Source organism: Lithobates pipiens, unplaced genomic scaffold (assembly GCF_037356315.1).
Source record: "Lithobates pipiens isolate NorthernLeopardFrog02 unplaced genomic scaffold, aLitPip1_a1.2 Scaffold_13, whole genome shotgun sequence".
Taxonomy (NCBI): domain Eukaryota; kingdom Metazoa; phylum Chordata; class Amphibia; order Anura; family Ranidae; genus Lithobates; species Lithobates pipiens.
This window is the reverse complement of record NW_027507718.1, coordinates 308,009,667-308,023,642: the sequence shown is the minus strand read 5'-3', so window position 1 is coordinate 308,023,642 and position 13,976 is coordinate 308,009,667. Positions and strand designations below refer to the sequence as shown.

General features: G+C 46.0%; 1 protein-coding gene across 1 annotated transcript in view; it reads right to left on the bottom strand.

The window, feature by feature from the left end:
• The window catches only part of LARP1B (La ribonucleoprotein 1B), a 72,703-nt gene extending 59,126 nt beyond the window's left edge, over nt 1-13,577 (bottom strand). The window contains exon 1 of the mRNA XM_077476890.1: nt 12,999-13,577. Coding sequence (XP_077333016.1) covers nt 12,999-13,221 — 223 coding nt within the window. The 5' untranslated portion in view covers nt 13,222-13,577. The remainder of the gene's footprint in view (nt 1-12,998) is intronic.
• Nucleotides 13,578-13,976: the final 399 nt, after the last annotated feature.

Genomic DNA, 13,976 nt, shown 5'->3' with positions numbered 1-13,976 from the left:
ATATATCTCTAGGCAGTGGTAAATATAAATAACCAACTATATGGTTAGGGAGCAAAATATTTAATCCACTCTGAATATAACAGAAGAGATATACTGCATATATACTATTAGCAGAGATATACTGTATATACACTATTAAAGTGTGAATCTGGTAAATATCAAACTTTTTATTTTTTTTTAGGAAAAGTAATTTTAACCACTTAAGCCCTGGATCATTTTGCAGGCCAATGACCAGAGCACTTCTTGCAATTTGGCACTGCATCACTTTAACTGACAATTGCATGGTCGTGCGATGTGGCTCCCACACAAATTGACGTCTTTTTCCCCCCCAAATATTTTGGTGGTATTTGATCACCCCTATGGGTGAAAAAAAAAAAAAAAAAAAAAAAAAAAAAAATCACAATAAGCAATTGATCGGTTTGCACAAAAGTTACAGCATTTACAAAATAGGGATAAGCGAGAATTTATGGCATTTTTATTAATATTTTTTTTTAAATGGCGGCGAAAATCGATTTTTAATCGTGACTGCGACATTATGGCGGCCACAGCGGACATTTTTGGGACCATTGTCATTTATACATGAGACTGGCAGTGAAGAGGTTAACCATTAGGTGGCGGGGTAGGGGTTAAGTGTGCCCTGAGGAGTATTTCTAACTGGGGGGGGGGGGGGGGGTGTGTAAAGTCACCCCCTCTGACATCTCTCCTGCAGAATTCTCTTATAAACACTCAATCAGCTGTCAAAAGAAAACACAACGTTGCAAGTTAAAAAAAAAAAAAAAAAAAAAAAAAGCTTGGCAGACTGGATAACGAAGCTTCTTTCTTAGATCAAAAGGGATAGAACTTCTGTGTAAATAATCCAGGCAGTCTGCCAAGTTTTCAACAATGTGTAAATGCAGGAAGTTCAACCACTTAAAGTTTCCGCTGAGCAGGAAGATGACAGGTCCATCTCTGCACACTGTGCAGGGACAGACCTGTCACAGCGCCGCTCTCCCCTATGGGAGATAGGGTAACGACGGACCGTATAGTCCGTAGTCATCTGATCCGCAGGCGGAAGGAATAATAGGTTTTCCTTTTTCGGACACTTCAAGTTAAAAAAAATCAATATTTTTTGCTAGAAAATTACTTGGAACCCCCAAACATTATATATATTTTATCAGAGACCCTAGGAAATAAACTGCCCAGCGGCAAATACAGCGGCAAGAGAAACAGTAAAGTTATCCCAATTTTTTGTATTAACGTGAAAGATGTTATGCTGCGAGTACCGTGATCTCTCTTCTAAGCAAAAATAAAAAATTGTGATTCTTTCTGTGCAGCGCTAGTGTGGGGGGGGGGGGGGGGTGGCTATATGTGACACATCACTGATCTTTGCTCCGATCACAGGTTACGTTAGCATATCCCCATGGCAAACGAGTCCGCGGGACCCGCGATCGGTCTCATGGAGGTCCTGACCGTCACGCACGCGATGGCATGGCGGCAAATTCAAAGGGATGTACCTGTACGCCCATTGGCCTGTCCGTGCCATTCTGCCGACGTATATCAGCGTGCACTGGTCGGCATGTGTTTAACAACGTTTGTTTGATTTTCGAATCGTTAGTGGGGTCAAATGGACGTTCATTTTCAGCCACAGTGATGGTAAAATTTGGAAATAGAAAACTTCTTGGTCAAAAAGGTGCCAAAAAAGTACAAGGAGAAATAATCACTACTGTAAGGGGTTAATTTTTTTTACTGTAGAACTGTAAAAGTAATATTTACAGTAGCAATTTGCTCTTTTGTACATAATGGACTCATTTTAGTTTTTTTAACCCCATTATGTTACTGCCCGATTAATTATGAAAATAGTAATTTATTTCATAATCGATTAGTTGCTTCAGCCCTAGTCACATGATCTGTCATTACATATACACACACCTTTTTGAAAGGCCCCAGAGGCTGCAACACCTAAGCAAGAGGCACCACAAACCAAACACTGCCATGAAGACCAAGGAATTCTCCAAGCAAGTGACAATGTTGTTCAGAAGTACAAAAAAAAAAAAAAAAAAAAAAAAAAAATTATATTATATTATTATATATCCAAATCTTTGATGATCCCTTAGGAGCACCATCAAATCTATCATAACCAAATTGAAATTACATGGCACAACAGCAAACCTGCCAAGAGACGGCCACACACCAAAACTCAGAGCGGGCAAGGAGGGCATTAATCAGAAAACTAAAGGTAACCCTGGAGCAGCTGCAGATTTCCACAGCAGAGACTGGAGTATCTGTACATAGGACGACAATAAGCCATACGCTCCATAGAGTTGGGCTTTATGGCAGAGTGGCCAGAAGAAAGCCATTCGTTTCAGCAAAAAACAAAATGGCTCGTTTTGAGTTTGCAAAAAGGCATGTGGGAGACTCCAAAAAACGTATATGGAGGAAGGTGTTCTGATCTGACGAGACTAAAATTGAACTTTTTGGCCATCAAAGAAAACGCTATGTCTGGTGCAAACCCAACACATCACATCCAAAGAACACCATCCCCACAGTGAAACATGGTGGTGGCAGCATCATGCTGTGGGGATGTTTTTCAGCAGTCAGGACTGAGAAACTGGTCAGAGTTGAGGGAAAGATGGATGGTGCTAAATACAGGGATATTCTTGAGCAAAACCTTTACCACTGTGTGGGATTTGAGCTAGGACAGAGGTTCACCTTCCAGTGGGACAATGACCCCAAACACACTCCTAAAACACCACTTGAGTGGTTTTACCACTCCGTGCTAGTGCGGCGCTTAATTGCCGGGAGGGCGTCCCTGGACGTTCTCCTGTTTATTTGTTTCCCGTGCATCTGGGAAAATCTGTGTTGGCCATGTCCCTTGGACACAAGCAATCACAGATTGTGCTAAATGGCCAATCATAGCGGCCATTTAGCACTCGATCGGCATGTCCAATGAGAGATGATCTCAAATGTAAACATATGAGATCATCTCTCATTGCCAGCTCTCCCTCCTCACACAGAGACCACGTGTGAGGAGGGAGCGTTTCTGTGCTGCAGCTTGTGAGTAAACACTACATAAAACACAGTTAATATAGTGAATATAAAGGGGTGGGTCCTGCGCAAATCGTGCCACTCAAATAAAATACACAAATTCAAAATAATATAAATATGTGCATACATACAATGCCGTGAAAAAAAATATAGTCCAAAAAACAGCACGCATAAAAATATATAAAAAAATATATAAAAAAATGGAAAAAAGGTTTAATGATAGAACAATAATAAAATGTCCGCTACTCAAGGCTCCCAGAACTCTCACCTTTAAACGAAGTGAATAAGCAAATCAAACAAACTCCAGGATTCTCTTATTTCATTCATAAATAATAAATAATAGCCATCAGGAAATCCAAAGGAGGGATGCAATGATACAATTCCGCCACTAGAGGGCCAGTCCCAGCTTCCAGAACAGGTGAAATGGCTCTTCACTTCTATTTCACAGTGTATGGCTCAAAATAAGAGAGAGGAGGGGGAGAGAGAGAGAGAAACAGGAGACTTCCATAGTGTAGTAGTTTAAAAAACGGCAGGTAGATTTATTAAAAAGCAGTAAAGACTCACATTTTAATTGCAAAAACAAGCACAATCAGGAAGAGGGTATAATGACAACTTCCTCCCGCCTTACTCTACTTCCGGTTCGTCCTCTGGCCAATCCCTACGCGTTACGTCATGTGACTTCTTCATTTGATCCCCATGAAGAAGTCACATGACGTAACGCGTAGGGATTGGCCAGAGGACGAACCGGAAGTAGAGTAAGGCGGGAGGAAGTTGTCATTATACCCTCTTCCTGATTGTGCTTGTTTTTGCAATTAAAATGTGAGAGTCTTTACTGCTTTTTAATAAATCTACCTGCCGTTTTTTAAACTACTACACTATGGAAGTCTCCTGTTTCTCTCTCTCCCCCTCCTCTCTCTTATTTTGAGCCATACACTGTGAAATAGAAGTGAAGATCCATTTCACCTGTTCTGGAAGCTGGGACTGGCCCTCTAGTGGCGGAATTGTATCATTGCATCCCTCCTTTGGATTTCCTGATGGCTATTATTTATTATTTATGAATGAAATAAGAGAATCCTGAAGTTTGTTTGATTTGCTTATTCACTTCGTTTAAAGGTGAGAGTTCTGGGAGCCTTGAGTAGCGGACATTTTATTATTGTTCTATCATTAAACCTTTTTTCCATTTTTTTATATATTTTTATGCGTGCTGTTTTTTGGACTATATTTTTTTTCACGGCATTGTATGTATGCACATATTTATATTATTTTGAATTTGTGTATTTTATTTGAGTGGCACGATTTGCGCAGGACCCACCCCTTTATATTCATTATTTGATAGTTTGTGCTCACTATTTTGTCCTGCTGCATTTTTTAGTTAGCATTTGCACTTTATATCACTCAGGCTCTTTTTCACAGCATCTGTGTTTCATTATATGTGATTTTGGATTTTGTTCCACTTTAGTCACTTATTACCACTTAGCGGCGCGAAGGCTGACCACTTTTATTTTTTTTTACAGTTAATATAGTGCCCACGGTACCTATCAGTGCCATCTGTCAGGGCCATAAGTGTCCACCAACTATGTCCAGAAGATTAGGCATACAATATTCTTGCGGCCGACGAGAGCAACAGGGAGCTCTCCGCTTTGGATTTCTCCTTAAATTCATATTTTGAGTCTGACATTGATTACGAGCCTGTCCTAAGCAGTGGGACACCGACAGCCTCAGAGGAGGATGATAGCCTCTGTCTAGCATGCAGACTTTCTGGTGAGGAGGAAGTGCCATCCACCAGCACCACAGTGCCTCGGTAAGAAAGGCCATGTACCAGTGGGGTGTCACCTCAGTCACAAAGGGTTAGGTCCCATGCCAGCCTTGACTATTCCCTTCACAAGCCCTTGTGGCTTCCTCCTAATTCAAGAGAAGCCAACATACCTCCTTTCACTGCCCAGTCAGGAGTCCAGGTGGACACAGAAAATGTTTCTCCCCCCCCCCCCCCATTTCATTTTTACTGAGGACATGCTAGCATCAATTGTGGCCCAGTGCAAGCTGTATGCATAACAATTCATAGCAAGTAACCCAATGTCCTATTATGCCCATCCCTACGAGTGGAGAGCCCCAAATTATTTTGGGCCTCACATTCTGTATGGGACCCAAATTATGACAGCCTTTATAAAATTCGGCCGCTACTAAAAATATTTTTTCTGAAATCTTCCCCCAGCCCAACACATATGCGTGGATGAGTCCCTTAAATTTACTGGCAGGCTGGGCTTCAAACAATTTATTCCCACCAAAAGGGCCTGCTATGGGGTGAAGCTGTATAAATTGTGCAACTGAGCCAGAGTATACATGTGCCTTCATGGTATAGGAAGGGAAGGACACCCAGCTGCATCCCCCTAATTGCCCAGACTACATAGGATCAAGCAGGAAAGTTGTTTGGGAATTCATAAACCAACTCCTGGAGAAATCTACGTACAAGTGGTAGCCTAACTTTTATACAAGTTTGCCCCTGTTCCGCAACCTTCACAGAAACAACACTCCAGAATGTGACACCATAAGGGCGAACCGGGAGGGCTTTCCTCAAAGCCTCATCAACAAGAAGTTAAGAAGAGGGGAAGACAGAGAGTTTGTGGAATGAGGAAATTCTGGCTGTGAAGTGAAGAGACAGAAGGGATGTCTACATGCTTTCTTCAATCCACAATAATACATTTGTGGAGATCACCAGGAGGAATGGCCCAATCCAAAAGCCAACATGGATCCACAAATACAATATGTTCATGGAGGGGGGGGTCGACTTTAACCACTTCAATACCGGGCACTTAAACACCTTCCTGCCCAGACCAATTTTGAGCTTTCAGCGCTGTGGCACTTTGAATGACAATTGCGCGGTCATGCTACACTGTACCCAAATTAAATTTTTATATTTTTTCCCCACAAATAGAGCTTTCTTTTGGTGGCATTTGATCACCTCTACGGTTTTTATTTTTTGCTAAACAAATAAAAAAAAAAGACCGAAAATTTTGAAAAAATATGTTTTTTTTGTTTCAGTTTCAAAACTTTGTAAATAAGTACGTTTTCTCCTTCACCGATGGGCATCGATTAGGTGGCACCAATGAAGTGGCACAGATAGGCGGCACTGTATTGTATTATACTGTACCGATGGATGCCAATCAATGCATGCCAATCAGTGATGCACATTGTGGGCACCGATTGGCATACCTGGTGGTCCAGTGTGGGCATCCTCGGGGGGGGGCTGCGCTGATGATCAGCACAGACCCCCCCCCTGTCAGAGGAGTAGCCGATCGGCTCTCCTCTACTCACGTCTGACAGACGCAAGTGAGGAAAAGCCGATCACCGGCTCTTCCCATTTACACTCTGATCAGCCGTGATTGGACTTGGCTGATCACGTGGTAAAGAGTCTGCGTCGGACTGACACCCCGCAACAACGATCGCCACGATGCACGCCCCGGGGGCATGCAGCGGCTCAAAATCCTGATCACGTCATAACGTCCAGTCAGGATTTTTAAACCACTTTGCCGCCGTGTTTCTGTTATAGGGCGGGCGGCAAGTGGTTAACGACCAAATGCTCGAACCCTACCTCAGAGTCTGTAGACTAGGAGGCTTCAAAGAGATTTGGGTGGGTGAAGCATCTACCCCTGTCCCCATTCTGTCCTGAACGAGTTCCTACTTCCGCCTGCAGAACCTATGCCATCATGCCTCTGCCCATCATATGACCTGACCACACAGCATGGACCATGTTCCTGCCTACTACCAGGACCAATATTTTGGCACTGCTCACAATCTCTGCCTGCACTTACCCTGGACTGTATATGGACAGTATTCCTGCCTGTTGCCTGGACAATTGCATTCGCTTTTGCTAACCAAGTCCCTGCCTACTGCCTGGACCAGTGCTATCCTCCTGTGGACAACTGCTCTACTAAAACCACAGGCAATCTTTTGTTTACCCTTTGCTCAGCAGAATGTATTTTGGGGTGTAATGTGTCCCTAGAACACCTGACCGTGTTCCTTGCATGTCGGGCCTCTGTATGTGGCCAGGCTGTGTAAAAGTCTCACATGTGGTATCCCCATACTCAGGAGTAGCAGAATGTATTTTGGGGTTTCACTTTTGCTATGTACATGCTATGTGTTGGAAACATCTTACAAATGGACAACTTTGTGTTGAAAAATTAGTTTTTTTTCCCCCCAGACATTTTCCAAAAATCTCTGGAAAAAAAAATAAAATAAAAATTAACCGTTCAAAAGACTGATTATGCCTCAGATTATATGTTGGGGTGTTAGCTTTCCAAAATGGGGTCACTTTGTGGGTGTTTCCATTGTCCTGGTGCTCCAGGGCCTTCAAAAGGGGTGCGGTTCACATCCCCATAGACAGCCAATGGCTTCCGCTACTGTCTCTGAGCCAGTGGGGAGGGAGAGAGCAGACAGAGCCTCTACTCTCGTGCATATTGCTGGATCATTAATGCATCAACGTAAAAAAACCTTCTGACTTAACCACTGTAAGTTAAGCTTAGTTACATTAGTCTAGCTTGGACTAATTTAAGTATGCAGATTTCATACCTGTGGGACTGCTGTTGAATAAAAAAAAAAAAAAAAATTAATAAATAAAAACACACTTTAGTGGTCACCACGGTCTTCCAGATCCTTTTCTGAATGGCTTCCCTTCTGCATGATGAATATGGGGGAGTCTACGTGTCACTCATTTGCCTCAATGGCCATTCAAGGGGTATGAATACTTTTTCAAGGTACTGTATATATTCCCTCGGTGGTTGAGTTTTCTAACTCAGTCTTTCCATGCGTTAGAAAGGCCCAGTCAAAGTCCAGACCTACATTAGATTGAAAATCGGTGGCAAGACTTGAAAACTGCTGTTCAGAGACGCTCTCCATCCAATCGGACAGAGCTTAAACTATTTTGCAAAGAATGGGACAATTGCGCAGTCGTGTGACGTTGCACCCAAACAAAATTGATATCCTTTTTCTCCCCACAAATAGAGCTTAGAGTGTTATTTGATCATTTAACCATTATTTTTTGCAAGTGGTTAAAGTGTTTGTTAGCCGCCCCCCCCCCCCCCCCCCAAAAAAAAAAAAAAAAAAATCATGCCTCTGCCTCCGAGTTTCATGCTTGTGGCTGTCAGAGTCCTGCTATGCATCATGGGACTTGTAGTTCTGCAACAGCTGGAGGTCTGCTAATTGCATATCCCTGCTTTAAAGCATGTTAGAATGCACAGTGCTTGTGCTGTGTCATTTGGCCCCCTGCAACACTTGAAATACCTGGCTGATCCTTGCAGTTTCTACCCTCACCTCTCTGCCCTGACTCCCATGCATCAGGGCTGCTGGGCTCGGGCTCTGACTCTGGAGTCAGCATATGTGTCTCCATCATCCGCAGCCTGCTCTCCCCCTTCCCTCTTTGAGGGTCAGCTCCCCTCCCGCTCTAGAAACTTTTTTTTTTTGTTTCATCTGATATATCACAGTAAGCTCGGCAGTGCATGTCATTTATAAAAATGTGATGTATTAAAGCTTACTTCAGAGTGCCATTAGGCACTCATGTGACTGCCTGCTGGTCTCCTCCCCTCTTCTCAGCTGACATCAGCACTCTGAAGCGATTATACAGTACATTTTTAGAAAAATGACATGCACTGCAGAGCTTACTGCGATATCAGAGGGAACTGTAGGAAAAAAAATAAAATAAATAAAAATTCCCCTCCCCCCACACCACTGCAACGTCAACTGGCCACACCACAAACAAGCCATTTTTCCATGTCTTGGGGGGGGGGGAATGTGTGAGAAGGGACTGCGCTAATACTAGCCCAAATCATGCCCACTGCACCTGGTGTGGATGTACCCTACGTGATTTGGACCCCTTTCACACCAGGGCGTTTTGCAGACGCTATAGCGTTAGAAATAGCTCCTGCAATCCGCCCTAAAAAAGCTGCACTATTGTCTGTAGTGTGAAAGCCCGAGGGCTTTCACACTACAGCGGTGCGCTGGCAGGACGCCAGGGAAAAGTCCTGCCAGCAGCTTCTTTAGAGCGGTGAAGGAGCGGTGCGTTTACCGCTCCTCCACCGCTGCTCCCCACTGAAATCAATGGGGCAGCGCTGTAATACCGCCGGCAAAACACCGCTATTGCAGCGTAGTGCTGGCGTTTTTAACCCTTTCTCAGCCGCTAGCAGGGCTAAAATTGCCCCGCTAGTGGCCGAAATGCGCCGCAAATCCAGTGGTAAAACGCCGCTAAGATTACCGGCGTTTTACCGCCCAGGCTATGGGCGGTGTGGTGTGAAAGGGGTCTTAAAGCTGAATTCCAGGCAAATGTAAAAAAAGACAGCTAGGAATTCCTTATCAAAATTAACATACTTTTTTTATGAAACTAGTGAAGAGTAATTTAGCTTGGTTATTGGCCTCTTACAATCCACTGTACAGCAATACTGGGAGCCAATCAAGTGTGCTGCATGCAAACAGGTTGATATGGAACATGCGGATAGACGTGAGAAGATGACCTCATTTGTCTGCTGCTGCTCTTTCACTGTCCAGTCAGCAGGCTCAGGATGGAGAGTAGACATCACCTTACTCTTTAAGGCTCGTATATATGGGGGGGGGGGGGGGGGGGAAGCAACCTGCAAGGCAAAGGCATAATGAGCTAGTATGCATAGCATACTAGCTCATTATGAATAACTTACCTGAGAACGAAGCCCCCGAAGCAGTCCTCCGTCTTCATGTCTGCCGCTGCCATGGATCCCGGAGGGACTTCCGGGTCTCGCTGCTCCGGCGCTGTGATTTGCCGGAGCAGCGATGACGTCACTCCCGCGCATGGGAGCCGACACTCGCGGCATATCGCCGCGATCTGCAGCCTGCGCGCCGCTGTCTACGGCGCATGCACCGTAGACAGCGGTGGCTGTCTTTTTGTAAATATCTCCTAAACCGTGTAGGTTTAGGAGATATTTCTTGGACCTACAGTTAAGCCTTAATCTAGGCTTACCTGTAGGTCAAAGTGGTTTGTAAGGGTTTACAACCACTTTAAATTAAAAATTTACCTTAATATCACTTTATTTATTTTTTCAAAGAACAAACATGTCAAACTTACCTGCCCAGTGCAGTGGTTTTGTACAAAGCAGCCCAGATCCTCCCCTTCTTTGGTCTCCTGCTTGCACTCCTGGCCCCTCCCTCCTGCCAAGTGTCCCCACAGCAAGCAGCTTACAATGAGGGCACCCAAGCCACAGCTCTGCGTGTCCATTCACACACAGAGCCATGGCTCGGCCCCACCCCCTCTTTCCTCTCATTGGCCGTGGTCGAGAGCCAAGGATCTCATGCTCATCGCTGTATCGTGATGGAGGCAAGTATTAGTGGGACTGGGGGGAATGAATGCATGAAGGTAAAACACTTAGAGCCTTTACAACCACCCACTTTAAAGAATGGAAGATGATTGCATGCATGTACACAGAGCTGTATGCCGATTTTATTTTTTAGTAACAGCTCCACTCCAAAACAAAAGGAAATCTATTGGATTTAATGGTTTCCCAAACAGATACATTCAATGCATGCTGTAAATGAAAACTGTCACAGGTGCTTATACTCTCAACCAAACCGTCAAGCCATCAAATGACCAGTGTCATAACGGAACACATGTGCATTACCATGGCAACGACAAAGTGGCAGCTTTCTTGGCTGTAATGGATAAGAGGGTTTCATTCAGCTTTAAGGCTGGGTTCACACTGCTGCGGCTACGAGAACTGGATGTGATTCGCACCGCACTGCAGTGCAAATCACATCCAATCTCTGTGCGATGCGAGTTCAGCCATACAGATAGTATGGCTGAATTCGCATCGCACCCGCCCCAAACTCGCACAGGACCCTTTTTTTGGTCTGCAGCAGAATCGGATCGCATGGGTGTTCACACCATGCGATCCAATTCCTGTCCGAGTTTGCAGATCGCACTGCGATATGCGAACTGATCTGGGGGTGTCATTAACGTTTCACTGACACTCCCAGCAGTTCGCATAGGGCAGTGTGAACTGCCACCGGGAGGTATGCGATGCGGGAACCCGCCGCGGATTTGCGGCGTTCCCGCATCGCTGCAGTGTGAACCCAGTCTAAAGCAGAACTAAAAGGCACAAATACTTACTGGAGTTTCAATGATCCAATGCCTGCAAGCTCCCTCATCAACACTGGATTCCTTCGGGAGCCAGGTCTTCAGCTGTTTTGATTAGATGATGGGGGGAGATTGACACTAGCATGATAGCTAACGAGAATCGGTAAGCTCCCAATGCATACTTGCGATCGGGAGCTTTCTGAACGGTCACATGACCTGAATGCTCACCTCTCAGCTTTTATAACACTTAAAGGGCCGGGAGGTGGTCAGTGTGAGAGGGTTAAAGTGGTTGTAAACCATCACATATACCAAGTGGAATGACTGGCCTTAGGCAATACACAGAGAGATGAAAACAAACCCTCCTACACAAAGTTATAACTGGTCATCTTTGGCCCTCTCCTCTCTACATCCGTTCAAAGTGCAGAATTCATACAGCTTGTCTGAGCTTTTAGAAAACAGGGCCAGTGTTCTGTCGAGAAGTGCCCCCATCAAATAGCGCCTGTCCATGCGCAGCACGGAGCCGCAATTCAGCTGCTTTGCCGATCAGCTGGAGTGACGTGATCAGGGCGCAAGCGCACATCGTAGCGGGCATCTCTCGACGGGAGATACCATTTCATGGCCACAATTGAAACCTATACAAACAGTGGGGGGAGAACATAGTTCTCACATTGTGCATCGCTGCAGTGGGGCGGCTTTACCATGTGCTCATGGTCCGGTTTTGTCTGTGTTGCAGGGCGAGTTTGCACTGTTGAACGGCCAGTTTTTCCTGTGTGAAAGGGCAGGTTGCAATACAGACAAAACCAGCTCTTCAACACAGCCACCCTCCAGCAGCAGTAATGTGGTCTCCCTCGCTTTTTGTATAGGTTTAAATTGTGCCTGTGACATGGTATCTCCCATCGAGAGATACCTCTTACGATGTGTGCATGCACCCTGGTTATGTCAGCCCAGCTGATCGGCAAATCAGCTGTCGTGCTGTCCCGTACGGTGCATGTGCAGTACATACCGGGCACTACTCGACAGAACACCGGGAGCTGAAGTTACACTCTGCAGAGCTCAGTGGGGGGCTGACAGCTGATTGGAGGGAAGTGACACGCCCCCCCTTCATACAGCAGACAGGAACAGAGCTGAGGCTGTCCATCGCAGGCTGTGTGCTGGAGGGCCCTCCCCTGTCACATTTTTACCTCATTATGAAGAAAACTTTTCAGAAGTAACTCGTGCAGCTAGGAGAGGAATGAAGCAGACAGAAAAGACACTTAAGCCCCTTTCACACATACGGACCCGTTCAGGTCCGCCTGTCAGTTTTTCAGGGGACCTGGACTGACGCTCCATGCACCTCTATGGATCGGCGGATGTCAGCTGTGATGGAAACCCTATTTTCCATCCCTCTGAGGGATCAGATGATTTCATCCGATCCCCCATAGGAGGAGAGCGGGGCTCTGACCCTGCAGTGAGGAGAGACGGACCTGTCATCAGCCAGCTCGGCAGGGATCAACAGATCGATCCCTGCCAAGCAAGCAGCATCCATGAAAACGGACAATAATGTGTGAGAGAGGCCTTAGTGAGAAAAGTACACACTTAACAGGGATCTCAAACTGTGGGCCCTCCAGCTGTTGCGAAACTACAAGTCCCACAACGCCTCCGCCTGGGGGAGTCATGCTTGTAACTGTCAAGCCTTGCAATGCCTTATGGGACTTGTAGTTTCACAACAGCTGGAGGGCCACCAGTTTGGGACCCCTGTTATAGAGGGATACGCTTTGTTTATCTCTAACAAATCCCATATGTATCATATCTTTAGATGTGGCTGGAATGCCAGTATAATCATCAGCTGTGACAAGATAGACATTCTAACAGTAGAGTACAGCATATGGTAACACACATGACGTACCTGCATGGCCCGGGGCCCCGTACACATTGCCCAGCGTGGGCCCGGTGTTCTTCTTCATCCAGGGGTTGACCTTTGGTAGCGGGGCCTCCATAGCTTTGACCTGGGAGGGTGTGTGCTGGTCGTTCTCCTTGTTGTGGCCCTGAGCCTTGGGCTCTATGGAGTCCTGGCCTTCACCTCTCTCCACCTCCCTGACTGGGGCTGCCTGGTGCACCTCAGCTGCCATGTTTGGAGTTCAGGGCTGAGTGTATGGGCTGTACGGTTGGTAGGTGGGTGGGTGCTGAGCCTGGCCTCTACAACACTCATACACAAGTGCTGGCCTTGTGGTCTCCACACATACAGGGAAGAGGGAGGACACCAATGACACATACAGGGGGGCCTGGCAAACAAGGACTGCACACAGCACCCACTTCACCACAACCAGCCTCGACCACCACCGAGTCAGCTCCAGCCGCTGTCACACCCAGGTCAGCCTATGCACTCCTCTGTCACTAGGTGTCCGAAGCGCGTTCACCGAGCAGAGCAACACGGGAGCGTTTATTTACTTACAAACACTGCACGTTCACGTGCCCCGCCCATTCCGGGGAGCGCGCCTGGCTTCGTTCAGAAAGGTCCGCGGCGAGCATGCGCGCAGCTGTCATCGCAGCTGTCAGTGTGTGTGTATATGTGTGCGCGCGTGTGTGTGTATGCGGGGCGAGAGCGCGCTCCTCCTGGTCACCTGACTCCGGTGACAGCTCTAAGTTATGAGCCACTGCTGGGAGCTCTATATTTGTCTGCCTCCTGCTCTAGCCTTGTGGCTACCAGCTGTAAAAGGAAACCAGTTCTTTTCCAAGACATTGCTACTGATTCATCCCAAACTATAAAAAAAACACATAGTTAAACACAATTTAAGCTGAATTGGGTATAAGGCTGGCCATACATTAAACAATTTTCCTTCAGATTTACCAAAACCATACAATATTAGGTCAAACCTTTAAATTT